Below are 27,569 nucleotides of genomic sequence, written 5' to 3'. Positions count from 1 at the left end.
AATCGCTAAATCAAAATCTTATTGTAGTTTTGAGGTTGTATTACAATTATGCATATAACACAATTTGGCAATTATCACTGTGGCGGTGGATCACAATTCTTTATCAACATTCTAGCTGTATCTAAAACGTTCTGTAAAATTTCGTCAAATCTATCTGATCCAGCTTGACCTTCAGCTAATAAAGTTGGGACATCCAATATTTCTATTTCAAGTTCGAATGATGATACAGGTTTAGTCTGCGAATTGTCGTGCTGTTTTGAATGAATTGAATTAGCGAATAGATTACTTTAGTAAGAGCAATGTTTTCAGTTATTCAAATGAATAGGCACATACTTTTGACATCACATGAGTTAAATCAACTTGACAAACTTGATGTTTATAACTTGCTCTATCTTTATCTCTTGTCATTGTTGGTGGAGTATCTGGCATATCATCTGTATTGTTTGTGGTAGTTATAGTGATATCAGTCGTCTATATGAATTTTATGTATTATACTGAAAGTGACATCAAATGGGGTGTAATAGCGTAGAATGACTTACAAGGTTCTTCAACATTAACACTAATTCTCCAATCAAAAGCAGCATTAGGACAATAAACATTCAAATCTGCTATTCTCCTTTTCTTAACAACTTCAACAATTTGACCTGTTTCTCTTGATCTACTAACTCTAACTTTACCTGATCTATTACCAGATCCACCACCATGAAATGAATCAGTCAATTTTGATCTTGAAAAATGAACTTTCCCCTGATTTGAAGTTAAATTCACGGATGATTGTGCAGCTTGATTTAATAGGTTATTCAATGTTTTATGTTGATTAGGATGCATCGTAGCGTGAAATGGTCCTAATGGATAATCTGGTGGAACGACTATAAGTGATTCCGATAATTAGCATTCTTAACATCTTACTGGATCATACTATATCATCTTGAGGAACAACTAAGACGCAGTCGTCACTCACTCATTTCACTTTGTGTTGGCAGACGGATTCGTCTAGATGGATTTATACCTTGTGGATCAGATACAGACATCAATATTCCCAATTTTATCTCAATCTGTACAAATTTGTTTCATCGAGAGTCGTCAGCACAATGGTACAACTCATTTTTCTCTTTGTGCGATGTCATATTTTGATTTTTCAAGTCCACTCACCTCAACGTTCTCTAATCCAGCTGTATTAGCCAATATGAAATCGCCAACTACACTTGTAAATGGATTTCTAGGTGATATATTAAATATCGATCCCGTTAATCTCATGCTCGAGCTATCATTATATTGATCATTGTGATAAGCTCCATGATCTTGCTGCTGATGCTGATGCTGATGCTGCTGACTGTAATCATGATCATCCTGATAGTCATTGTATTCCGATTCTTCCTCATTCCTTGGTCTTTTCCTACTTGGTCCAGAATCATCTCCATTATCTCTTTGCCTTGGTACATAGCTTCCTTGACCACCATTATTCCTTATTGAAGATGAAGAAGCAGAAGCTACGTAATTTTCATCGTTATATTCCGCTTCGGATTCAGATGACATATTGTTGGAAATTGGATAGAAATCAGGTGAAGCGTATCGCGGTGTAGGTGGATTTCTAGGATAACGCGGGGTAGGTAAATTGGAATAGTATGGTGGTCTATCGTGATACGGTATGTATTGGGGCATAGCCCTCCTTAGCGAGTAGCCTATGATGATTCTGGACGAAAGCAAGAGGACAGAATACAGATGTGTATATTTTTAATCTCAACTTCAAGTTATCCGTTGCAATTCGACATGATAATGAGCTCGAGCGGAGAGATGCTTGTTACGTAATAAGCGATAAATCGCGTAAAGTTCATGATGAGCTAAAGTTGAAGGCCGGTGAAGGTGAAAGCGAAATATCTGTAATTCTTCTATTTCCCCTTCCATCTAAGTACAGCTCGATCAAGAACATCATCACAATTTCATCTTTACTGTCAACCCCAAACTCACCGATATCTGATTCAAGAGACGGCGATATGTTCGGTAATGGCGGAAACTCTTTCGGTGCACTAGCCATGGATGATGATCAACCGTCAGCTGGACCTAGTACTCAAGTCATGGAAGGTGATGAGCTTGATGTGGATGTAAGGCATTCTGCATATTGATCAAATTGTATCTTAGCTAACTACTTATGCCTATCATCTCAGTGGCTCAAGCTAGTGAAGACAAATCATGATGTGGATGTACGAGTTTCCGATAAGATAGAATTAGATAATTTACCGAACGAATGTAATTTAATGGCAGTCTCAAATATATGGGATTTATTGATAGTAGCGAGTAACAATGGTAAGTTAAAATTCCACATCAAGAATCAAATGGAAGTATTAATCTTCTTTGGAATATAAGACATACGCATACATAAGTTATCGAATTTTCACGAACTGCTGGAAAAGGCCGCAAAGGATGCTTCACCAACGTCAAATCCTCTTCAAACGATAAACCTCCCTGCTAGACCTGTTTGGATCCGGTAAGCTGGCTTTAATCGCAACGAAAGGGAAAAATAGCTGATAATCGTATAGACTTGCAATGAACGAAGAGCGATTAGTGGTAGCTACTGCTGAAGGGTCCGGTATACATATGTACAGATTGAAGGATGTCTTAAATGGTAATGTATGTAACTTTTCCTCTTGTAATGGTCGTTTTGGTCGTTTAACACTAATGACAACTGCTACAGACATCTCCCTATCACTCTTTCACCAGTGATATTCCTCAACAACTCCTTGATGTTCTACCGAACCCAGCCTCCCCAATTGATCAGCAAGCTCGTTATGTGACATTACTGGCTCAGGAAGGATTGATAATAACCGATGTAGAGGAATGCAAATTTTTAGCACCATTGACGGGGCCGTTCACATGTGGTGAGTGTTTATAACCTCTTTGATGACAGCATGGTACTGATAGCATCGCAGCGAGCTGGTCGGCAAAAGGCAAACAAATCGTAGTTGGTACACCTTCGGGAAAACTAGTACAATATACACCAGAAGGTACAGCGAAAGCTGAAATTCCATCACCACCTGATCTTGAAGGATTCTACCCTATATCAGTACAGTGGTTGGAGAACGATTTGTTTTTCGTATCTTACGTTCACGAAGGTGGTCAACCTGATGATCCAGCAGAAACATATACGATACATCGAAACAAATCCGGGGTATTCACTTTTACCAAATTCTTCGATCCTCTGAATACAATGGGTTTAGCCTCTCGTGCTGGATTCTATCGCCATTTTACTGGAATAAAAGCATGGGGAGAACAAACGAAACATATTGCATTTACAGTTTCAGGAGCATCATCAGAAATTGGTATTTTCCATGGGAATTCGAGTTCCAATAAAGAGGAACCGCCTAAATGGGAAATTCTAATGTTAGAAGAAACTGCTAGGGGTGTTCTACCAGCTGCTAAAGAAGGTGTAAGAGATGATGCTTCTGTTTTGGCTTTGGCTTTGGATTTAACTTCAACTAAAGTTATACAACAAGGAATAGTTGGTGGAATCGAATTACCTGATTTAGCACCTCAACCTAGACTATTAGCATATACTCAAGAAGGTACTATCATTTCATTCGATATTAGAAATGCCGATGCAGGTCCATATCCTAGTATGATCACTCCTCAAAGCATGGACAATTCCTCTGAAACACCGTCTCAAACACCTCCTACACCCGCCCTGCAAATCGACAATCCTGCTAATGCACCTTCTGCTGCAACTTCCTCAACGACCCCTGCGCCATCAGCATTTGGATCGTCCGCTTTTGGCTCAACCGGATTTGGACAAACTTCTCCTGCAAAACTTGCTAGTACATTTGGTTCGTCAGCTTTCGGTACGCCGTCAAAGTCAGCTTTCGGTTCATCCTCTAAGCCAGCTGCATTTGGTTCTGCCTCATTTGGTCAATCGTCTACACCATCATCTGCAAGTCCAGCAGCACCTCCTGCTGCATTTGGTAGTACGAGTAAACCAGGAGGTGCATTTGCTGGATTCGGACAATCAAACGCTTCCTCAGGATTTGGTCAATCTGCTTTTGGCCAATCTTCGAAACCTGCTGCATTCGGATCTTCTGCTTTTGGTTCAAGTACAACCCCAACTTCTACACCAGCGAAACCATCGGCATTTGGTGCTGCTTCAACTACCCCTTCAGCCTTTGGGTCTAGCTCGACACCCTCAAAACCTGCTGCTTTCGGCGCAACTTCAACACCTACATCGGCTTTTGGAGCAACTGGTTCTTCAGCTTCTGCTTTTGGCCAATCAGCGTTCGGTCAATCATCAAAACCTGCGGCTTCATCACCCAGTGCATTTGGTTCAACATCTACCCCATCAGCATTTGGCTCAACATCGAGCACTTCCAACATGGGCTTCGGTGCCTTTGGATCCGCAGCCAACAAATCTGGCTTTGGCGCATCAGCATTCGGTCAAACAGCCAAACCAGAGGAAAAGAAAGACTCAACAGCTTCACCATTTGGAAGTGGCGGATCTGCTTTCGGATCACCAAGCGCATTTGGTAGTGGTGGTGGTAGTGCTTTCGGATCATCGAGCGCTTTTGGTCAAACTGCTTTTGGAACGAAATCAACTCCCTCGTCCTCTACGGAACTACCTAAACCTGCTTTCACTGGATTTGGACCTCAAGCGAATGACAAAACGAAGTCTACTCCGGCTTCTGCTTTTAGTGGATTTGGACAAAAAACTGAAGGATCCGATAAATCAGCATCTGCCTTTTCTGGATTCGGACAAAAATCTGTATCATCACCTTCAACTGAATCGACCAAATCTGCTTTCGCGGGTTTCGGAAATCAAAGCGTGCAAACTCCCTTGCCGAGTGGATTCGGACAAGCGAAAGCTCCTTCACCTGTACCCGAATCTAAACCCACGAATAATGCAGAACAAGACGATTTCGGTTTAAGTGGATTTGCTTCTATTCTCGATAATCCCACTAAACCTACTGGTGTACCAGGTCTTGATGATTCTTCACCTGGCTCACCTGTCACTGGTGGTAATGGCAAGCCAGCTGGATTAGATGATGAAACCCCACCCAATTCTCCCCCTGCGACACCTGCTATACCACAAGCATCTACTACACCTTCATCCACATCCGCTTTCATAAAACCAGCTACTGCTTTTGGCGGTGCACCATCGTTTGGAGGCTTTGGTCAATCATCTTCTAAAACATCTACACCTGCTTTCGGAGCTGGTTCAACTCCTGCTGCGTTATCATCTTCAACTACCACTTCACCTTCAACCTCGGCGTTCGGTTCATCATCAGCGTTCGGAAAACCTTCTACTATAGGTTCCTCATCACCATCTGCATTCGGTGGACATGCTTTTGGGCAGTCATCTGTCCCTGTCGGATTCGGTAAATCATCTGTACCGGCTAGTACGAAGCCAATGAGTAATATCAGCGGTGGATTCGGGGCTTTTGGAGTCAAGTCAGATTCTGAAAAGAAACCAACAGGATTCGGAGGATTTGCATCATCAAATAATGGTACCTCAGTATTTGGTGGTGATTCAGATAAAGAAAAAAAACCTACCGGTTTTGCGGGTTTCGGTAATAAATCGACTACTACATCGATATTTGGATCTGCGGACGACAGCAAGAAAACAGATGAAAAACCAAACAGCGCTTTCGGAAGTTCGATGACTAAATCGGCATTCTCTTTTACCGACAAACCGCCTTCTACACCCAAAGAGGAAGTCAAACCAGTATCACTAGCACCTCCAACACCCGAAGAGCCTTCCACTCAAGCTTCCAGAGTTGAAGAAGAGGTCAAAGGTTTTGAAGTACCAGAACCTGTCGAAAAACCAAAACAAGAATCAACGACACCTCAAGCTACCCCTATCAAGAAGCCTGTAGATGTGCCTTCAACTACTCCTGAATCTACCCCTAGTAAATCTAGCGGCGCCATTGATACCAGTACACCTATTCTTGAATACGAACAACCACCTAGACGTGCTGAATCTTCTCCCAATAAAAACACCTTCAACGTTGGTAGTGCTAGTGTATCAGTGCGATTCGATGGCGATGAAGAGGACAACGATAGGTCTTACGACTTTAATGGGGAAGATGAAAACGAAGAAGAACATAATTATCAAGAGGAAAATGATCAAACAGGTGAACCTGTGCAGCAGGAAGATGAATATGAGTACGGTGATGAAGAATATGACGAAGATTACGACGAAGAATACGATGAAGAAGAAGAGGAGGAGGAGGGTGAGGAGGATGAAGAGGAAGAAGACGCGGAGGAGGAAGTACCTATATCAGCTCGTCGAAGAAGATCATCTTCTATACCTCCTGATATGTCACCAATTAAAGAGGAAGTATCTGATGAATTGGCATCTGAAGAATATGAGGAAGATTATGAAGACGAACAAGAAGGTGAAGAAGGCGAATATGAGGAAGAACATAGTAAAGTTGAATCTGAAGGTTCAACAGCCACAGCAAGATCACTTACAAAATCTCCTCCTGCATGGTTTGCTAAACCCTCAAAGAGCGATAAAAGTGATTCTGGACCTACCTCTCCTACTCCTGTATCGGAAGGCGCATCATTATTCGCAAGACTCAGTCCAGCTCCTTCTCCTCCACCCACGGAAAAAAAGAAGGAACTGGTTATTCCTACACCTATTCCAGCAACGGCTCGACCTCCAATTGCAACTCAAGCTCAACCCAAACTCGCACCCTCATTTTCATTCAAGCATGCTTCCAGGACTAGTTCACCATTATCTGCGCCACCTGAAAATGCAAGTACAACGCCCGAATCCTCACCCGCGAAACCTTCCGCTTCTACTGGACTCTTCCCTGCTAAACCCTTGCAAGAGAGCGAAAAAGCAGAAGCGGAACCCGCTACAAGTGCGTTCAGTCTATTCGGTAATAAAGCCACAGAAAACAAGAATGACCTCACTTCAGCTCCTCCCGCTTTTGGAGGCTTTAGTGGATTTGGAAATAAAGCAGCTGATGCGAAATCAGAAGAAAAGCATGCCCCAAGTACAAATACAGGAGGGTTTGGCTTATCTGGTAATAAACCTCCAGAACAACCTAAATCTCAAGCACCTTCTCCAGGAGCTTTCAGTCTGTTCGGCAACAAACCCGCTGAACAGCCTAAACCTTCCTCCCCAGCTGGCGGTTTCAACCTATTTAGCAACAAGGCACCAGAACCAGTCAAAACGGAAACTCCGCCTTCACTTCTCGGTGCGGCTAGGACTGTTCCACCTGTTGTCCCAGAAACAGCGAAACCTGCCTTTGGACTTGGATTAGGTCGTCCAGGATCTACGACACCTTCTGTATCCGACAACAAGCCAATATCATTTGCTATCCCATCACCTGCTCCGCCTTCTGCCCCTTCATCTCAAGCTGTTCCTTCCACACCTGCTCCACCACCACCTCCATCCAAATTCGTTTTACCTACTCGACAAGCATTACCTTTGGAACCTGCAAGGACTGAAAATGGCCAAAAATCCATGGGAGCGATAGTAGAGAAAATCATTGTTGCTTTAGGTGATGATATCGATAATGTAAGTAATTTTTGTGTGGTATTTGAAAAAAATTTTGTGGCTGATCGTTTTTGATACAGCTTAAGACTGTTCTCGCCGCAAATGCGAAATACCATCAAGCTTTCAGCGTGACTAGTCTACCGAAAATTACAGCTGACAATCTCTCTCAACATGACATTATTGCATTTTCGTCAATAACCCAATTGCAAGAGATAGTTGAACCACTCATAGAGGAGTTATCTGAATTGAGAACTAATGATAATGGCGCTGAATTGAAATTAGCTGAATTGCAAGCCAAGTTGTTGAAGAGTAAGTGATACTTTGTTTTCCTTGAAAGACAACTTGGCAAGAGACAGTTTTTTGAACTGAGAAGCATGATGTATTATACAGCCGATATGAAGACTGGACAAGCGGACAAATACATCAAAGCAAGACAAGATCCATCATTTGCCAAAGTGATGCAGATTAAAGATTTAAGTCCTGAACAAGCTGCTAATCAGTTAAGATTGCGTAAAGCTGTACAAGTGAGTTTTTTCTACCTTCTTATACTGTGTATAAGGGTTACTGCTAAATCATGCGATTATAGCTTGTCGAGAACAAGATTGAGGAGCTTGATACTTCCATTACTGGGTTGAAGCGAAGATCTGAAAGGAAAGAACAAGGTAGAAATACTTCGTAAGTCCCTCGTTCTGGCTTCTTTTTCTGAAAAAGATATACATGGATTCTGACACATAAATGATGATAGTCAACAACCCGCACTTGAAAGAATACAAAGATCAGTACGAAATATAGATTCTGCAATTAGGGATAAACAGCAAACTATAGACGAATTAGCTAGAAGAATAGGTAGTATCAGAATGTCATCGGCATCACCTTCAAGATTGAACCGAGCTGGTTCACCAATGTCAACTACTAGTGGTATAGGTTTAAGAAATACACCGAGAAAATCTACAATCGTACATAATCAGCTGACCCCAAAAACGATAAATTTCGAACCTACGAAAGAGATCTTACAACAAGTTGAACTAGCTTTAAATCAAACTTCGCAGAATAACAAGTTGATGAGTAAATTGGAGAAAATCAAAGTCGCTAGATTGACAAAATTAGACAATAATGACGACAAGCAACGAAAGGCATCACTTGGACATGGTGGTCCAGTGTTTATTGATGCTCTGCCTTTACCTGGTCAATTACCTTCATCATTAATCAAATCCACTAATCCTTCAGGATCCGATCCTGTTGATACTAGTGCTGCTGCCAAATCTGAAGTTGAAACTGAAGTGGCATCTAAAGTGATACAACAACCTTCAACACCGTCTTTTTCGACGCCCAGTGGAAATACATCTACACCGTTACCTTCATTTGGAGGAATCAAATTCAATTTAGATCCAGGTAATATATCAGATTTAGCTAAATCTTCATCAAGTCCTTCATCTCATCGTGGAGGAAGTGCAGGTGGTTCATCTAGATCACATACTTCCGCAGCTAAATTCATACCTTCTTCATCACCTTCATCTTCATCTCCATTGGCCGGTGGAAGTCTATTTGAGTTCAAGAAAGATGATAAGAAGGAAGATGAAGCGGCCGCAGGTAAAGCTAAACCATCTGGATTCTTTAGGTAAGTTTCGATTCACCGAAACCCGAGTTCTTCATATTTGCATTATCATCAGAATTGTTGGACTGATTTTATAGATTTATTTATACTTTCAACACACAGTTTTAGTGGATTCGGTGCAAAGTAAATTGACAAATAGATCGCCTCTATCAGGATATTTTGTGCGCCAATATAACGGATGTAGCAGATAATCTCACACTGGTTCATGATAATCAAATAGGAACATCATGCCGGATAATAGTAGCATAGATCAGGAAGAAAACCAGAGTTATACAATTGTAACAAAAGTAATTCATCAAAATAGTAACAACCATGCATATTTTCATACAGGATATTTTACAGGATATTTGTGATGTTTGATATAGGTCATGAATTTTGCAACGACCCATGAGGAATACAACCAGAGAAACACGGGATGGCAACTGATTTGATACGACTATTGAAAATTGAGATATTCTCACTTGCTACTGCTAACAATCCTTGTTATTTCGTACAATGATAAGAATTATAATCAGATTCGATTCAATTCAAGATAGTTTCTACATCCTCAAGCTAACCCTTTTTCGGATTAACAATCCAGATAATTTAGTACTCCGCGATAACGAGTTGTTTACCTGTTTGACAGTAAAGATTGTGAAGTCAGCTATAATCCCTTATGGTTCCAGGAAGTCAAGATTAAACCAAACATACCAACTGTTGGCCTCCTCCTTCTAGCCTGAGGTAAAGCAGCTTGCACACCGACATCAAAGAATCCGAAACCTCCCACTAGAACGATTAGATCATTCGACATCAGCTTCTATAAGGATCACCTCGCTCCAATCAAACTCACATAGCTCTTCATCCTCTTTATCCTCATCACCATCCATTTCCACTTTTTTACCTGTTCTTGCATCTCTCATAACTCCCGAATGATCAATGAAAGCTTCAGGTCTTTCATTCGCTTCTTTCCATAATTGAATCAACATCTTCTGTACTTCCACCAGATATGCTTGTAAAGTTTGTAATAATCTTCTGGTTTGTAGATGTTTTGACGACATGCAGACTGAGATTCCCTCGTCTTTGATAATATATCCTATTTGACAGCGAAGGTTTTCGATAATCAGTTTCGATCTCAAGGATGACTCTTATCACTCAATTTGATGCTCAACTCACCTATACCATAACCTTCTGGTGTTACTGGACCAAATCCGAACAACCTCAAAGCTGGGTTACCACAGTTTGAAGTGGATAAAACACTCGTACCTAGCAGGTTATATCCTGGATCTTTGAATAAAGCTGGAATTCTTGGTTTCTGTCTTTCGCTTTCTGGTACGGTCGAGCCTGGTACTTGACCATGAGTAGGTGCATCTCCATTTGCGCCTTCTCCACTCAGAGCAGTTGTGTGGGTCTGTGGAGACAAACTTATGGCAGACTGACCGGATGGAGAGACTCGGCCATTACCATCAACATTGTATAACTCACTTGTTCCATTAGTTGATGAACCTCCTCGCCCCCTAGCTGCATGATATGCTTGAACGTCTCGTTGAATGAGGGAGTACATGGCATAAAGGTGTCTAATAAGATTTAGTACATTAGCGTCAAGGACGCAGTGCGTTGGTCATTACAATTCAGTCAAAATAGCGTTGCTTACCGATCCTGACCAAGACCTTGACTGCACTCCTTCGTCAATTGTGTGTGCTTCTTACATGCTTTTCGAAGTGCTTCAACCTTTTCTACAACGGTCGCATGGTCAGAGCAGAATGCCTAAATAATGACACGGGTGAGCTAAACGATTACCTATCTTTTCCATGAAAAATTACGAATCTTACCTTGACGAAAGCTACAGATTCCGGCTGAACAGTCCTGATAGCTTCGGTTCTTCCGTGCAGGTATGCCTTGGTCATAGCGGGTTCATAGGTACTCTCAACTCGACCTGTATATCTTTATCAGCTTGACCGTATCTCTTCGGTTCCCATAAAGCGATTTACTTACCATATAAACCGTAATAGGCCGCTTGGAAAGCCATTTGTACAAAAGCGTCAGGACTAAATCCATGACGTTTTATGAAATTTCCACCATAACCTTTGAATTCTAAAGCTTGACTGTCGTTTTGACAGATCAAATCACTTATTCTAGTTTCAGCATACCTTATACCAGCTAAAAGATCAGGAGTCAATTTCCATTCTAACTTCTTCGGTGAGATTTCGAATTCTTCTTCGCCATCTTCTTCTGGTTTAGGTGGGGTTTTAGCAGATTTGGAGAATGGTGATAATTTAGACTTGAACAAGGAGGGTGTGGAAGGATTGATAGTCTGTAGGAGGAATTTGCCCATCAGTATATAGTATATACTCGTACCATGATGAGAGGGGTGGTGACTATGATTCGGAGGACTGACCTTGGCAAACAGTAACACTAATTCTGTATAAACATCTGCAGCGTATCGTAAGACAGTATGACCATCTACACCGGTGTGTTCGAAGTTGATACCAGCTTCACCGTTGGAGCATACGATGATTTGTAGCTGAGGGCACATTTAATTCTCAATGTCAGCTTCCATGCGCCTTGGGCTACCACAATACATCAGCTTACCTTGTCATACCATCTATTCGTACAGGTACCAGTCTGAACACCTCCTTCTAATTTATATCCTCCACATAGGAAGTTGCCACACAATTCCGCCAAATCCTCTGGCCCAGCATCATCTAAACAGACTACGAACAAAGCTGACTCTATTACTGAAAGACAAGATGCATTGAGTTTGTTGGACTTGATCATATTTGACCTAAGCTGAGACCATATTTTACGCGATTCTGTGGTCAGAATTCCCACTGAATTGGCGGCTACCTGAAAAATCGAGAAAGTCATCAGCTTTTTGTTCACCCTGAGTGCTGAGCTAGCCGAACAGTTAGAACAGTGAATTCACAGATTGTACAGGTGTTTTATCGGCATCCTTGACTATTGCTTCCAGGTTGTTCAATACCTCTCGATCGGTAAAGAGTGGGCGATTTTGGGAATCCAGACAATCGAACCAGTCTGATCAATACGATTAGCGAGGGCTTGACTAGCGGCTTATCCAATTCGATTTAGACTTTAAAGACTTACAAAATTGACCTCTTCGTAAAACCACTATGTGCTTGCTTTCCTCGTGAACTTCCATTCTGCACCCACGCTAGAGGATATGCTATAAGCTTTGACGATCCTTATAACTTAAACTGAATCACTCACATCGGTTGGCACACGACAAGCCCCGAATAATCTGCCATATTGACTCATGTCTAGTGGTGTACCCCTGACAGCATCTGCTTGCAAATATCCATTTCGCAAATCATGAATAAATGATAAGGAAGAAACAATCAAAGACGCTGCTCGAGATAGCTGAGGATCACTTCGAGGAGTAACATCGGATCTATAGTCATCGAAATGGGTCAATCCCGCAGTCGACCTATCAATGGTAAGATAAGCTTACGACAGCACGAAAAATGGATTCTACACAAAAAGATCAGTCAGTTATTCAAAGTTATTCCACTTTTTCGCGTAGCAAACTTACCAAACTCAAAACCACAGAATCAGAATGAGATAGGTAACTTTCGTCTATATACGCGATATCGTCTCAATCAGTCTCTGTTCATCTACGTTCAGCACAAGCTGACTTACACCAGAATTCCTCGATATAACTTGGTTTGTCTCTTGCATATTCCTCCAACTTCTTTTGCCATTTTTCACCTTCACCACCTTCCGCTAAAAATTCTTCTACTACTTCTTTAGTCGTTTCATGTTCTTCAGCAGTTTGTAAACCCTCCAAAGCTCTCAGATACCTCTTCATACTTTCTTTCAAAGGTGGAATAGGTAGTTTGGGTAAGTCCGGTGTGAGTAAAGCAGATGATTTAGAACGTTTGGGTTGATGAGGCATTTTGGGTGCTGTTGTCAGACTTGTCTGAGATGGTAGAGCTTCGGATGACATCTTGATGATTGTGTCTTTCGTTGTATTACAAGATAAGAATGAAGGGTTCTGACTCGTCGATGCAGTGTCACTAATGACTATACACAGGAAGGATGACTCGAGTATATGTAAGATGATATAAATGTTCAGAAATCTTTGAGTGGAAGAAGACAAAGTTTTATAACCCCCATGACATATGACATAACATTCCTACAATACCTGCTATTCCTGCAAACACTCCGGTTAATCCCTTTCATCGCAAATAGCCGATTCACCGGTTATCACCAAAGTACCCAAACACCGGTATGAGTTTGCATTATTAATATTGGCCCGATCGTTGGCCGATTAAAACCAAATTTATATATTAGTACTTATATTCGCATGCAGATGGATAGTCATTTGTAGTAACTCTATGCAACTGAACGCTCTCGAATATATTCCAGTAAAGTGCATGAATACGTATCGGTATAAGTACAATATCCACTTTTGATCGAACAACGGCCTCCAGGGAAAAGTATAAGTAATAGCACGGATCGCCTATCACACCTTACTTGATCTTTGGTAAGTACCTCAACAACGTGAATCGCCCAACGGAACCAAACGATCGTTGAAAAGGGCGAGTGTACCTGGAGATACAATAACAACAATACAATCTGAAAATCTGCCATTCAGTCCAGTCAAATTGGTACTCAATGATTTCCAATTATTTCCTGTCAAACCTTTTGAACCTTCGTAAATTTCATTTGCTAAATCAGTGCCTCTGTTGATATCGTTTGTCATGCTTCCAAGAGGAGCCGATTGTGTAGATCTGGAATTTCCCCGGGGAATATATAATCCTAGTTCTGTTACCATATCATTTTTGGTTGAACCTTTCAAGAAATTCCACAACTTGTTGGCGCCTTTATCATTTCCTGATTCTTTGTCAATTGTACCAAGTAATACAATCGAAGTAGGTACGTTATTTCTGGAATTCTTTGATCCTAAGATGTTTTGTATATCATCGAAATCAGACTTGGCTTCCACTAAAACGGCTTCAACACAATCTGAATAACGTGTATCGCCTTGATTATAATGAACGGTTTGAAGAAATTGACAAACCCTATATTTACTGTGATCATCATTTACCTCTTTCCAGAGCTTTAATTGCTCTGTGAATTTTCCATCGAGTTCTTCACCTACTTCATTGGCCGATTTATTGTTGGATTTCATCAATGCAGAATGAAATGCACCAGCTCCATCAACATGGTAGAATAATTTAGATCTCTCACTTGCCTTCGGTAGTCTCCGAGAATGGTCGGCATGACTTGTATATGTTTTATATGGAGCACAATTGTATGGCGTTAGTCCTAAACTGGCCATCAATTCATCATCAGGAATACGAGTTGAAGTGGAGTTAGGTGCGTAATTGTGTCGAGAATCTGGCATTTTCACTGCACAATGATCTTCGTTTGGTTGGAAAAGGAGGATGTGTGCAGTGGGTGACTGGAGATTATTGAGTTTCTATGGATTAACCAATGTGAGTCGTTGAAATGTTCCCCTTTTATACTTTAACATGTTTAATGTCTCTTCAGATCGACTTTCATATCCAGCATATGGACATAATCGGTCTCAATACCTCCTTTTACAGAATCTTTTACTTGAAACACCTCCGATTCAGTATGGGCGCCTATAATAGCGTTATCTAATCAATGACGCCTTGGGTAAATCATAGATCACTCGTGAAAATGACGTGCGGCGTTCTGTGAAGCACTAAACTACCTTTATATACTCCATGAAATTGCCAATCTAGACTGTAAGCTCCTCTGCTCAACTATCTCGTCCTTTGATCTAAATTATGAGACACCTATGTTTAAAGTCAGTAGAATTCTCAGAAAGGATTCTCAAGTTCTCTCCCACTTGACTTGCAAAGAGAGGTATTGTGCTAGGAGTAACCCTCTGCAGTATCCACTATCCACTATGCTACTTAAATCCATCGGTGAAGTCGAGCTCCCAAAATCAAATATATAATGTACACCGTTCTCATATCCACTCAAACGATCGAACAACAACCCAATATCAGTATGGAGAATCCAAACTATGACGCTACATCTGGCTCTCCCACTACCCACTTATCTTCTGCAGCCCGAGTTGGATTGAAGAGCTTAAATGAAATAAATGAAGAGAATAAGGCCGAGCGAAAATACGATTTCAAATCTTCTATCTTTTACTGGAATGTACATACTGGCGAAAACAGCTTCTACGGTTCATTGGGTTATCAAAATGCCACTTGGTATGGTACCGATATTACTGGAAGGAAACAAGTTGAGAAGCTTGAAGATAGATGCTCGGAGATTGAGTCCAGAGGGATCCGTGAATTTATTTCAAGAAACACTATCCGTAAACAAAATTTAGGTAAACCCAAGGTATTGGCTTTATTTCCCGAAATAACCCTCAAACAAACAGTTGATCAAATCACCAGGTCAATCAATGAGGTATACCCAAATTCAGCACGAACCGAGCTGATGGGGACTCACCATGGTATCGATGTCGCAGTGACTCCTATATATCATCATCAGAAATCAGTCAGCTTAAAGACAATAAATGACATTAGCCGTATCCAAAGCCAAATGGAAAAGTATCCAGAAAACAATAGTAATGGCTTTTTGGTCTTGAGTTCTAAAGAGGATCCTACCATAGGTACAGACGAAGAAGGATTGATTTCTGCTATTGTAAATTCCGACAGAGAAACTATCACAGACTTGAGACTTTTGATCAATGCAAGTGACAACGAAGGGACGGGTAAAGGGAAATCTACAGTTGACAGTGAAGCTAACGTCAAGTCGAAATTAGATATGCTCAATAAATTAGCAAATCACTATATATCAGAAAAAACATCTAATGAATATCCTTCAAGCTCATCAACTAAGGACTACATCGACAAATATCCAGGCTGTCAAGTGATCAAAGTATGGGACGGAACCTTGAACGAATTTAATGCTTTACAAGACTTCGTATCTGATGAGGAATTGCAAAAAGCTTTATCTATAGAAAAGCTTTCTGTCAATCGAAACCCAACATATACCGTTGTGAATAGCCCTCCCATGATAGAATTTCATGGTCTTTAGTATCTAGCATACTGCAATAGTCGTTAGGTCACAATGTCAGTAGTACGGAATTGACTACTGTAGATTTTGTTGATTATGACCCAGAGTTATGCATTTTGTTTACAGTCAAAACGAAATGCATTTTTCTTCTTAAATGAATGGAAAGTCAAAAGAGTATCGTGAATTGGATCAGATAAGCGAATTCACACGTTTCCTATATGTCTGTTGGGAAGACACTGAAGCACAACACTTCTATTCTTATAAAAGTCCTCATGAGAATTTTCTTTCCTTTTTTATGAACCCTTTCATCAAGGACCCCCTCCATTCATCTACTCTTCAAACGTCATGGCCCATAATAGCCGTTCTGCTACTACAAGGCAAACGCACTCTAGGATGTAGAGACTTACTGTATACTATATATAGTAGGTTGAAAGAGAACTAGCGCGAGCCTCCAAAGCTAATTCGACTCTTATCGATTCAAATAGCTTATAAGAAAATCTCAGCTTACATCTGCGCAATACTAAATCCCACTCCACTATACCGTATTCCTGAAGAGAAAAAGCAGCCATGTCAGATCGGAATATTCGTACGGCTCAAGAATCGTCGGAGACGCTTTATTGGCATATGTGGCATCACATCCCCTCTGTGATAGAACGACTTGCAGGAGAGCAACCCGAAATAAGACTCAAAGCGGTCATTTGGAATCCAAGTAATATGGAATCTGAAGGTGGACCAGAAATTGAAAAAATGCGTAAGAGTTTTGAAGAAATAGTCAACAATAACACTTCAGAGCCTGTTGAAGATACCATGGATAAAATTCGACACAGAATGGATGACAACTGTCCACAGTCTTCTGATATCCAGTCAAATAGTTCAACTGATCAAAATGAAGTCGGTCATAACACTATTCACGATATCAGTCGTTTAATCAAGGATCTGCAATCCACTGCTGCAAACTCAAGAATTGGTCTTTTGGTCTTAGGCGTCGACGACAAAGATACTAAGCCAACTTATTTTGGATCAAACAACGGAAAGAAAATTAAAGGGGTAAGATACTTAGTTAATCCAAAATCAGATTCCCCTTCTAAGTCAAGAGAGTACCTGAAGGACTTGGCTAGTAATTATACTAGTATGCAAAGCAATAGGTCTGGTGAGTATGCCTCTACAACTCGGGCTCAAGAATTAGCTGCTTTGTATCCCGGCTGCAATGTTACAACTGTTCAAGAAGCGACTCTGTACGGATTTAAAGCTTTGGAATCTCTTCCTTCAGCTTTTGACACAAATCACAAAGATATGGGATCTCATTCTGTATCTGCTAGAGATGTATCCGAAACTAGATCTGCTGCTTCACCTACTACTAGAGCCGCTGGTACAATAGCTTACGAGGAAGATAACTGGGACTGGTAGTCTTTTTTTTTCATCCATCTGTGTGGGCTGTCCTAAATCGGGGTGCAACAAGGATTATACGGTACTCTGTGTTCCATGCATTAATGACCGTGTTTCTTTCCACCAAAGTCTATTGAGAACAAGTCTTAGTTCGTCACATATGCGTCTTTTCCAATCTTGGATGCTGGGCGAAAAAGAAAGACAATTGTGAGGCATCCTGGTTGGATTACGTAAGGAATAAGTAGCGTTATAAAATTTTACTTAGAATAGTATCCGCGACCCTCGTCGAGCTGCTTAGATATCCTTATTGTACTATTATACATATAATAACACTTCATACTCACTGATAGACAGATATAGACGTATATGCATACTCGTTATCAGTAATACAACAATCCTTGGAAGCGCCACATTCTCCTTTGACACGAAGAGTCAGGATGGCTACTTGCCCTAATATCTTCCTTGTAAAAGTTATAGAAATATCAGGAAAGTACTGAAAGACATGAAACTCTTTACATACTTGCAGAAGCAAATCGTCATGTGAGAATACCCTTACGCTGCAGTTATATCCTTTCATCCAAAGACCCCCTCTTTTGATTCGCTCTTCAAATATCTTGAATACGTAGGACCGTCTTTCTGCCCTTATACTGTCTAATGCAAATAAGGTATAGGCAGAGAGTTCATACTAAATAGTTCATGCCAAAAGTTAAAACTAACAGCGTTGTTTCAATAACGAGCAGATTTCTGTTAATTCTGAGCAGTCTTACTCTTACAAGCTGATTCTTCGTCAACGACAATTTACGTTATTTCTTACTCAGGATAAACAATCATGTCAAGCAAAAGCTTTGCGTACAGAGAGGGACCTTCAACTACTATCCCTACCCATTTCTCATCTGAACCGGACATTGAGCTCAGAAGTATGAGTGAAATATCTGACAATGCCGGTCAATCAAGGTCAAATGAACTTGATTCTGAGGGACTATATTGGCATTTATACAAATACAGTCATCAATCTTGGTTAGAAAAGCAAATCGAAGGTGATAAATCTGAAATTAGAGCTCAAACCGTTGTGTGGAATCCAAGTGATGATGAAGGTAATGGTGGACCAGACTTTCAAAAGATGAAGAATAGTATTGATGACATCTTGAAAGTTGAAAATAAATTAATAAATGATTACAAACCCACTAAAATTGCCATGATAGATAGTCGAGATCAAATAAATCGGCTTTATCCTCAACGAGCCTCCGTTAATGATACCTCTGAGAATAACAGTATGGTCGGTGATGGTATAAGATCAAATATTGTAACCTATCAGTGTGAAGCCAGTGTCAAGACAATGGATGATATTATATGGCTAAAAGAGCAGTTCAAAAAAGATCCTACGAATACCAGTAATGGATTCTTAGTTTTAGGTGTGAAAAATGCCCATTCTATATTTTCATCCTCGGAAGTTAGAGGGATGAGATACTTGGTGAATACAAAATCAAGTTCACCTTCTATGGCAAGAGAGAGTCTGACTCATTTGGCTAGCGAATATATGGCAAAGAAAATCTCCAATGAGTATCCTACTGTATCACAGGCAAAAGAGCTAGCCGCTTGTCATCCAGGCTGTAAGGTAGCAATTGTAGAAGAAGGTACTCTGAATGAGTTCAAAGCTTTAGAGTCCTATTGCCCTAGTCATTCAACTGGTCCATCTGCTAAAGGAAAAGCAAGTGACAAAGAACCCGAGAGAGATGATTGGGATTGGTAAAATCCTTTCCATCCGTGTACTGTATGGCGATGATTTAGTCTTGAACCCTCTCATACAATGATTTTTGGGTATTCCATGCATTGAACCGTCTTGTTTGCACAATTATCTGCTGAGAACCAATATCAGAATTGCATCACACATCTTTCCCAGCTCGGGACGTATCGGTAAATAATGGTCAATAGCTTGGGGCTTATCGAAATCTTCGAGCTTGACTACTGTCGATCTGAGTGGAAAGTTGTTCCAGAGAAAGGACCGGAATATGTACTGTACATATAGTCTGCCGATAAGATGTGTACCCGATTACATGGTTCTACTCTAATCGAACTGATTCGAGTCTCAGAAAACACAGCGATGTTGGCGTAGCGCTCGGATTTTATAATATCACGTCGGGTCGAAAGCGTATTATGAATCGAGTATTTCCCCTCAGTTCGGTATTTTCTTCCGAAACCTCGTTTCCTGCTTACAAAACAACTAAAATAGCATCTTTAACCTTGCGACAACTGGATTTTTCAACAGATATGATATTCCGATCACTTCGGCTGAGGCAGTGGCACTTATGTATCAAAATCATACCCCTCCTGTTCTTCCTTACTCCGCCTATCTCTGAAGCTGTGCTTGAGAAGGCAAGAGGATGAGAAAACTCCCATAAATTACAAACTCAGTATTCAAGAAGGATATTCGGTTCTCATACTCCCTTTGGAGCTTACGGTACATTGGCGGTTTTTGACGGTTAATCAATGTAAGGATTCTGGTGTAGGTCAAAATGGCTCACACCTACCTATCCGACTATGAAAGGTAGAAGACGTGTTTAGTCACTGGTCACTCTTTGGAGCATCAGCCAATCACTTCTCAAGACTGAGCATATCAGAATGCCTCCGAGAGGAGAAAAGGTATAAAAGCCCTTGATCAAGCAGGCGATCTGTTCGTAAAGTATCTTTCAACCAATCAACATTCCATATCATCAAACGATTATCATTTCGTATATTCCTACAACACATTAAATCGAACTGAAACATGTCAAGTCCAGATACCTATGCCGATACTGATTCATCAGTACATTATTGGGACGTTGAGGAGAGAAAGAAAGGAGAAACCGATACTTTCCACGTTAGATCAGTAAATTGGCAAGGTTTAGAACCTGAAGGTAGATATAATATCCCTGAAGTATCGGAACAATGTAAAAAGATTGCTCAAGAGGTTTTCAACGCAAATAATACTAACAGTGATGTTACACTTGATATACTTAGAAGACAAATCCAACACAGACTTGATACAGAATTACCAAACTCAGGTTTATCTTCACAAAACGTCAAGCATAAGAATGTTAGTGTCTCGACTATTGAGAGTAATAGAGATATCATTGCTCAGACTGAACAACCCATCGAAGGGTTCTTGGTTCTAGGGTCAAACAACCCTTCAAGAAACTTGCCCAATAGGTCTTTAAGCGAAACTTTGCATCCTCTCATTGATTGTTCTTCTTTGATCGTCGACGATGATGATGATGATGATGATAATTTTCAAAATGAAGATCAAGAATCAATCACAGGTATCAAGACCCTAGTCACTTTGCATAAAGAAAATCATACTAAGACAAGAACAATGTTGAACAGACTTCACGATACTTACATGGACAAGCGAACATCGAATGCGTATCCATCAAGTAGAGTAGCTGAAGGTATAGTCAACTCAAAAAATGAATATAAAGATTACAGGGTTATCACGGTAGATGATAAAACTTTATCAGAGTTTGAAGCGCTTGAAACAGCTCCAATCCGACCACCAACCATGGAGATGCGTTCAGGTAAAATGGACTAAATGCTGATCTAGATAGAGCTGAATGAGGCGATCGTATACCTCAAGCTATAGCAGGCAATATGTTTTCAATCAAGTATTTATTCTGGAGCCATTTGTTGAATGCATGCGTTCTATTCTGTAGGTGAATCAGTTTGTTTTCGTGCGTTTGCCCAAAATCCCTTGGGTCAGTCGACTATATACTCTCTGCAATTTTTCCGTTCATAGCTACAGTAGTTAGTTGGTTTCTTGCAGTGCCACTTTCAGCTCTCAGCAGTTGAGGGACAGTATAAGCCGGTAAGCATCTTTAGTAGATTGACTAAAAGCGAGTGGAGGTCAATCAATCAACATTGCATCTTCACCTTTTGACACTCTCTCTTATGATCAGTATAAATGCCTGAAGACGACGACCTCTTTAAACGCTTTGCTGCTCTACGAGCACCTACAACCACTTTACCTGATCCTGCTCCTCCACTACATGCTGCAGCTGAAAAATCATATCAGCATAATATAGATGAGTCAGCACGTAAAGCCAAAGAAGAGGATGATGAACTAGAAAGAATAGCTGAAGGTAGATTTGAGGGGATCGGTCTAGGCAAAGGCAATGATCCAGATAATGAGGAGGACGATGAGCTGGCAAAGAGAATAGCTAAGCTCAGAGGAATGCACTCAAGCTTCGCATATGACGGACGGAGCATGGACAATGCAGCTGATGATGCGGATGACGATGTAAGTGGCTTGAATTACATGAACCCTTGGCCAGTGCTGAGTTCTGCCTCATAGATAGAAGATTTCTTGGCATCTATAGCAGCTACCCCTTCTCACGAGATCAAAGATGAGAACACTAATCCCAGTAGCCTTGTGAAAGACGCGAAAGCTGCTTTGAAACAAGCAAAACCTCATATACAGGACGCAGAACAGGATCAAGAAAATTCTGAGGATGATGTAGAGGACGTGGAAACAGAAGAACAAATTCTCATTCGCGCATTGGAAGAAGCACGCTTGGAGAAATTTCATGAACCATCAGGCACTTTAGATCGACAAGATGACCAAGCGGAAGATAACCCAAGTCCATCCACGATAGGTGGCTTAGAAAGTTTAGCATTCCCTTCTTTACCTACGCATATACCTCAGCAACAAGAAAACGAAGGGGTAGAAGAATTAGATGCAGAGACTACAAAAAGGTTAAACGCCTTGATGGGATTATCGCCATCATCACATAAACCTGGTCAATCGAAATCGAATACAACTACTAGTGCAAGTCCAGTGTCGAAATCAACACCGAAACAATGGAATTTACCCGGATTCGATTTGAATAGAGATGAAGACACTGAGAGTTGGTGTTGTGAGTCTCCTTTGACATTTTTTTAAATTTCATACTATATCTGGGTGATACCACTAACACTTGCGATTCTGATTTATAGGTATATGTAATAAGGATGCAACTCTGATCTGTTTAGGATGCGATTCTGATATATACTGCGATGAATGCTGGAGGGATGGGCATGGTAATGGAGATGGTCAAGAAAGAGGTCACAGAGCGAAACGGTTTGTATACAAGAAGCAGCTGATAGGAGCAGCATAAGCTTAGTGCAAAAAGAGGATGTGATTGTAAAAGCAGGAGCATGGGGATTGTGAAATTTGTATATATCTAGTCATGCATGTACGTATATAGGAAATGTTGTCTATGATTTCTTAGGTTTCTTGACTGTGATCATGAGAAGATAACGATAATCAGCATTGAAAATGAAGTAAGGATGTAACATGGATTTGAAGTTGAACTCACCACCGAATTTCGATCTAGCTGAAATTCTACCTGCTACACCATTCAAATCTAAAGCACCTCGAATGATCTTATACTATTGATCACAAATAATGCATATCAGTATGCGATACCTCTTTTTCACCCATACCCCGTCTGACAAAGAGACAGATTTCAGTTCAAGGTGAACATGAACTCACTCTTACACCAGGTAAATCCTTTGCACCGCCACCTCTAACTAAAACAACAGAATGTTCTTGTAAATTATGACCTTCGCCAGGTATATAAGCAGTAGTCATTGATCCGTTACTTAATTTAACTCTTGCAACTTTTCTTACAGCAGAATTTGGTTTTCTTGGTTTTGTCGTATATACTTTTGCACAGACTGCTTTTTTTTGAAAACAATTATCTAATAATGGTACAGTTGATTTACGCTTTGACGATTTTCTCGCTCCTCTCAATACTATTGTGAACACATTGTTTGATTCACGATACCACAATCAGGTAAGATGTTGTGAATAGATTCGGTGTCAATAAATTATTATCCAATATGTTTTGGATAGTATAGATGAAATTGATTGAATGGAAAATACAAGGAATTCAATATATCAGCATATTTTCTACTACATTCCTCTTCATGTAATCCTATATATTACTCGATAATCTACTCACCCTGCTGAATGGTAGCCTCACTTCTAGAAGATGATGAAAATTGTCTCAGTTCTCTACCTATTATAGGTTTGGATGGTAAAACCAATTTTGAAGATGAAGCTAGTGGTATTTGAGGTCTAACAGCTAATCTTGAAAAAGAAGCGGTGAGAGCGAGAAAAGTTCTTGAGGGATTCATGGCGGGTGATGAATTATGATAGCAGGGGTGTATAGGAAGATCTAGATAGAACTATTATGTTTAGTGATTATCCAAATATCACGACTAGATGAATATTTACTTTATTTTCAAGAATGAAATAATGCTTCAAGGTGAAGAGAATATCGGAAGAAAGAGATTATCAGAGTATCATATAGTGGGTTATCAGAAATGATCATGACGTGGCATAATTTCCCTTCAGATCAATCGTTCTTTCCGACGGAACTAATTTTAGCCTAAAGATTTCAAAAGTTGCAGATTTCACAAAAATACAAAAATACAAAAATAATGCAAGTAGATCAAACCTCAATTCGACCATATCTTCATATCTGTCAAACACCCACCCATACAGCGAGAGACATACCAAGCATTATGTCAGAGGAGGATTTCATACCGCTCAGTGAAGCCTCAGGCTCAAAAAAGGAGAGAAAAGAAAGAGTCAAGTGAGTTTGCTTATGGCTTTTCTCCACTTTAGCTCTGTGGTCGTTTCCAATGCTGATATATCTTTCTTGTGTCTCAGTACAACTGTCTTCGTTTCTTCATTACCGTATACAGCAACGACAACAGATCTATTGACCCATTTCTCATATCTTGGTCCAGTTAGACATGGATTTGTAGCGACAGATAAAGATACAGGTAAATCAAAAGGTGTTGGATATGTCACATATTCATTGAAAGAAGATGCAGATAGAGCTATACAAGAATTGAATAATAGTATATTTGGTGGTGGAAATAGAAAGATTAGAGTATCTGTTGCAGGTGAAAGGGTGAGTTGTATTATCATGAAATCTGTTATATATTACACAAGGATAGTAATACCAAGATATTCGAAGTACTGACATATGATATGATCCTGATAGGCTTCATTGAAAGATCGTAAAGCAGCCGCCCTAGATCCAGATTCCAAACCAAAATCAAAACCTAGAATAGCAGCAGGTGAAGAAGGTAAAACAACGGGAGATCCAAACGCAATTAGAACTTTAGTTTTATCAGGTTTACCTGAAGGTTTAACTAAAAATGTTTTATGGAAAAAAATTAGAAAAATCGATGATAAAGCTGAATTAGTATATCCTGTAAATTCAACTAATCCTGAAAATGGAGAAGAAATAACCGAGGCCCAGGTTAATCAAGATACAGCAAATATAATATTCCCTTCACATGGTCAAGCATTAAAAGCATTACCTAAATTACATGGACATACATATAAAGGAGCATTATTATCTTGTATATTAAAGAAAAGATTGGAAAAATTAACTTCAAGAGGTGGTATTGAAGGTAAAAATCAAAGTCATGCAGGTAGATTGATTATCAGAAATCTTGCTTGGGACGTGAGTTTTGAGTTTTTGTTTCTCTTTTCCTCCTATCATCATATCTGTTTTTCGCAGACGTTTCCAAGAGGCGCAAGAAACCCTGATACTGACGATTTGATTGATATAGACAACAATACAAGATCTAAGAGCAACCTTTTTACCCTATGGGCCAATACATTCAATTGATTTACCAACTCTACCATCAAAATTACCAATTTCATCTGACCCTTCAAAACCACCACCGCCACCTAGAGCAAGAGGTTTTGCTTTCGTTTGGTTTTTAGCTCGTCAAGATGCTGAAAAAGCTATTGAAGGTGTTAATGGAAAAGTAATAAAAACGAAATCAGTTTCTGATTTAAAAGAAGGTAGACAAGTGGCAGTAGATTTCGCTTTAAGTAAAGAAAAATGGCAAGAAGCTAATCCCAAAGCAGCCGATAAAGAAGACGACCAAGAAGATAATTCCGATTCTGAGTCTGGATCAGATGAAGGAGAAAGTGATTCTGATGAAGACGATGACGATGACGATGAGGAAGAGGAAGAAGGATCAGGTAGTGAGGAAGAGTCTGCATCAGAGGATGACGATAACGAGGATGTGGATATGTCAGGAGAAGAAGAACAAGACGAAGAAGAACCTGTAAAACCAACTTTACCTTCGGTAGATGTCGGATCTACTTTATTCATTCGAAATTTACCTTTTGAAACTACCGAGCAAGAATTAAATGCCTTGTATGTCTCTTCCTCGTTACATGCGTGGTCGGACCAGCTAATGTGTATGTTCCGCCAGATTCCGAACGTTCGGACCTTTGCGATATGCTAGAATCACAATAGATAGAATGACAGGACGATCTAGAGGAACTGGATTCGTTTGTTTCTGGAACATCGAACATGCCGATGAAGCTATTTTGGAAGCTGAGAAGGTTGCTAGAGAAACAGGAGCAAATGCTATGCCTGTAAGTCAATAATCTTCTACGATTCTATCCAAATATGCAACCTGACCGACTTTGAATTTGTAGCTCGGTGGTGCTAAAAATCCATTCGCATTGCCTTCTGTACTTACTGCCGATCCTTCATCTTCACTTGCAAGTCGACTAGTCCTACATGGTAGAACGTTGGAAGTCTCAAGAGCTGTTACAAGAGAACAAGCCGGATTAATGAAAGAAGATAGTGAAAGAGCTAGAAATGCTGGTGACAAGAGGAATACATATCTCATGAGAGAAGGAGGTGAGTTAAAGTTCTCGTTGAATGGTACACCAGTGTTATTCAGCTATTGAAGCATGACAGCTGATATTGAATCGCTTTCCGCTTATAGTGATCTTCCCAAATTCACCTGCTGCTGCATCATTACCTGAAGCAGAAGTTGAAAAAAGACAAGCATCGTTTAATGCTAGAAAAACATTATTGAGATCTAATCCATCATTATATATATCAAAAACAAGATTATCAATTAGACAATTACCTTTATTTGCCACTGATCGAACATTAAAGAGATTAGGTATTTATGCTGTTCGAGAATTTGATAATGAAGTTTCAAAAGATGAAAGAGAACCTTTAGCAAGAACAGAAGAATTAGATGAAACTTTATCTTCTGCTTTAGAAGCTAGAAAACAATCATCATCAAAAGCTAAAAAAGGTAAAGAAAGAGAAACAGTTGTAATTCAAAGTAAAATTGTTAGACAAACTGAAAAAATTGATCCTTTAACTGGACAAGGTAGATCAAAAGGATATGGTTTCTTAGAAATGAAATCACATAAAGATGCTTTAAAAATGTTAAGATTTTCAAATAATAATTCTGAAATAGGTAAATTAATGTGGACATGGTGGAAAGAAGAATTAAAAGATATAAAAGATCGTGTTGAAACCCAATTAAAAGCTCAAAGAGAAGGTAAAAACACAACGAATAAAGAATCAATAGATGAATTGGAAAGTAGATTAAAGAAAATTAATGAAAGATTACAAGAAGGTGATGATAGATCCGAAGGTGGTATGAGAGGTGGTAAAACTTTATTAATTGAATTTAGTATTGAAAATGTTCAGGTAAGTTGAATTTTATTCCTATTCATGAAATTCAGTGGATGAAAATTGACTTAATCAATAACCGTTGTTATGTTTATAGGTCGTAAGAAGAAGAGTTGAAAAAATAACTACAAATCGTGAACAATCTAGAGACGGCGGCGGTAGTAGAGGTGGGCGTGAAAGTGGAGATAGAGATAAAAATAGAAATGGTAAAAGAGAATTTGGTGTTGGTGAAAAGAGAAAATCAGGTGTAATCGCTGCTGAAGATAGTGATGATGAAGGAGGAAATACATCTACCAATAAAAAACCTAAATTCGATAGAAGAGATGGAAAAGGTCGTGGAGATAAATCTTCAAGAGGTGGTGATAAAAGAGAGAGAAGTGATAGAGGTGATCGAAAAGAACGAAATGATCGAGGTGATAGAAGTGATAGAAAGGAAAGAGGTGAAAAATCAAGCACTGAGAAAGTAGTATCAGATGGACCAAAAGGTATCGAAAAATTAGGTGGACATTTAGGTAGTTTAATAGGTAGAAAACGAAAACAAAGAAAAGGTGGAAAATAACCTTATTTCGTTATAAATTTCATT

General features: G+C 39.9%; 11 protein-coding genes across 11 annotated transcripts; 7 read left to right on the top strand and 4 right to left on the bottom strand.

Annotated features, from left to right (window-relative positions):
* Nucleotides 1-74: 74 nt before the first annotated feature.
* On the bottom strand, nucleotides 75-1,662 carry L201_002233 (uncharacterized protein; the record flags this gene model as incomplete). Its single annotated transcript, XM_066218010.1, has 5 exons — nucleotides 75-251; nucleotides 334-434; nucleotides 540-869; nucleotides 962-1,055; nucleotides 1,153-1,662. The coding sequence occupies 5 exons, from the start codon at nucleotides 1,660-1,662 to the stop codon at nucleotides 75-77; spliced, it is 1,212 nt and encodes a 403-aa protein (XP_066074107.1).
* Nucleotides 1,663-1,994: 332 nt separating this feature from the next.
* Nucleotides 1,995-9,231, top strand: L201_002232 (uncharacterized protein; the record flags this gene model as incomplete). The annotated part of the gene is made up of 11 exons (XM_066218009.1): nucleotides 1,995-2,102; nucleotides 2,166-2,304; nucleotides 2,365-2,485; nucleotides 2,538-2,628; nucleotides 2,693-2,876; nucleotides 2,928-7,510; nucleotides 7,570-7,798; nucleotides 7,880-8,013; nucleotides 8,076-8,164; nucleotides 8,235-9,107; nucleotides 9,207-9,231. 11 exons carry the CDS (start codon nucleotides 1,995-1,997, stop codon nucleotides 9,229-9,231), a joined length of 6,576 nt encoding a protein of 2,191 aa, XP_066074106.1.
* Nucleotides 9,232-9,689: 458 nt separating this feature from the next.
* L201_002231 (uncharacterized protein) lies at nucleotides 9,690-13,044 on the bottom strand (the record flags this gene model as incomplete). The annotated part of the gene is made up of 15 exons (XM_066218008.1): nucleotides 9,690-9,718; nucleotides 9,795-9,869; nucleotides 9,934-10,176; nucleotides 10,257-10,657; nucleotides 10,735-10,847; nucleotides 10,913-11,016; nucleotides 11,076-11,394; nucleotides 11,479-11,604; nucleotides 11,673-11,927; nucleotides 12,007-12,116; nucleotides 12,186-12,252; nucleotides 12,309-12,489; nucleotides 12,550-12,569; nucleotides 12,631-12,674; nucleotides 12,738-13,044. The coding sequence occupies 15 exons, from the start codon at nucleotides 13,042-13,044 to the stop codon at nucleotides 9,690-9,692; spliced, it is 2,394 nt and encodes a 797-aa protein (XP_066074105.1).
* Nucleotides 13,045-13,593: 549 nt separating this feature from the next.
* L201_002230 (uncharacterized protein) lies at nucleotides 13,594-14,448 on the bottom strand (the record flags this gene model as incomplete). Its single annotated transcript, XM_066218007.1, has 1 exon — nucleotides 13,594-14,448. The coding sequence occupies one exon, from the start codon at nucleotides 14,446-14,448 to the stop codon at nucleotides 13,594-13,596; it is 855 nt and encodes a 284-aa protein (XP_066074104.1).
* Nucleotides 14,449-15,029: 581 nt separating this feature from the next.
* L201_002229 (uncharacterized protein) lies at nucleotides 15,030-16,127 on the top strand (the record flags this gene model as incomplete). The annotated part of the gene is made up of 1 exon (XM_066218006.1): nucleotides 15,030-16,127. The coding sequence occupies one exon, from the start codon at nucleotides 15,030-15,032 to the stop codon at nucleotides 16,125-16,127; it is 1,098 nt and encodes a 365-aa protein (XP_066074103.1).
* Nucleotides 16,128-16,673: 546 nt separating this feature from the next.
* L201_002228 (uncharacterized protein) lies at nucleotides 16,674-17,513 on the top strand (the record flags this gene model as incomplete). The annotated part of the gene is made up of 1 exon (XM_066218005.1): nucleotides 16,674-17,513. One exon carries the CDS (start codon nucleotides 16,674-16,676, stop codon nucleotides 17,511-17,513), a length of 840 nt encoding a protein of 279 aa, XP_066074102.1.
* Nucleotides 17,514-18,321: 808 nt separating this feature from the next.
* On the top strand, nucleotides 18,322-19,242 carry L201_002227 (uncharacterized protein; the record flags this gene model as incomplete). The annotated part of the gene is made up of 1 exon (XM_066218004.1): nucleotides 18,322-19,242. One exon carries the CDS (start codon nucleotides 18,322-18,324, stop codon nucleotides 19,240-19,242), a length of 921 nt encoding a protein of 306 aa, XP_066074101.1.
* Nucleotides 19,243-20,256: 1,014 nt separating this feature from the next.
* Nucleotides 20,257-21,057, top strand: L201_002226 (uncharacterized protein; the record flags this gene model as incomplete). Its single annotated transcript, XM_066218003.1, has 1 exon — nucleotides 20,257-21,057. The coding sequence occupies one exon, from the start codon at nucleotides 20,257-20,259 to the stop codon at nucleotides 21,055-21,057; it is 801 nt and encodes a 266-aa protein (XP_066074100.1).
* Nucleotides 21,058-21,426: 369 nt separating this feature from the next.
* L201_002225 (uncharacterized protein) lies at nucleotides 21,427-22,618 on the top strand (the record flags this gene model as incomplete). The annotated part of the gene is made up of 3 exons (XM_066218002.1): nucleotides 21,427-21,762; nucleotides 21,817-22,378; nucleotides 22,458-22,618. The coding sequence occupies 3 exons, from the start codon at nucleotides 21,427-21,429 to the stop codon at nucleotides 22,616-22,618; spliced, it is 1,059 nt and encodes a 352-aa protein (XP_066074099.1).
* A 100-nt stretch (nucleotides 22,619-22,718) lies between these two features.
* L201_002224 (ribosomal protein S12) lies at nucleotides 22,719-23,642 on the bottom strand (the record flags this gene model as incomplete). Its single annotated transcript, XM_066218001.1, has 4 exons — nucleotides 22,719-22,741; nucleotides 22,820-22,892; nucleotides 22,996-23,258; nucleotides 23,468-23,642. 4 exons carry the CDS (start codon nucleotides 23,640-23,642, stop codon nucleotides 22,719-22,721), a joined length of 534 nt encoding a protein of 177 aa, XP_066074098.1.
* Nucleotides 23,643-24,032: 390 nt separating this feature from the next.
* Nucleotides 24,033-27,545, top strand: L201_002223 (uncharacterized protein; the record flags this gene model as incomplete). The annotated part of the gene is made up of 8 exons (XM_066218000.1): nucleotides 24,033-24,103; nucleotides 24,181-24,427; nucleotides 24,521-24,988; nucleotides 25,098-25,696; nucleotides 25,755-25,920; nucleotides 25,984-26,191; nucleotides 26,280-27,004; nucleotides 27,084-27,545. The coding sequence occupies 8 exons, from the start codon at nucleotides 24,033-24,035 to the stop codon at nucleotides 27,543-27,545; spliced, it is 2,946 nt and encodes a 981-aa protein (XP_066074097.1).
* Nucleotides 27,546-27,569: the final 24 nt, after the last annotated feature.

This window comes from Kwoniella dendrophila, chromosome 2 (assembly GCF_036810415.1).
Source record: "Kwoniella dendrophila CBS 6074 chromosome 2, complete sequence".
NCBI classification, from domain to species: domain Eukaryota; kingdom Fungi; phylum Basidiomycota; class Tremellomycetes; order Tremellales; family Cryptococcaceae; genus Kwoniella; species Kwoniella dendrophila.
This window is presented reverse-complemented; position numbering and strand designations above follow the sequence as displayed.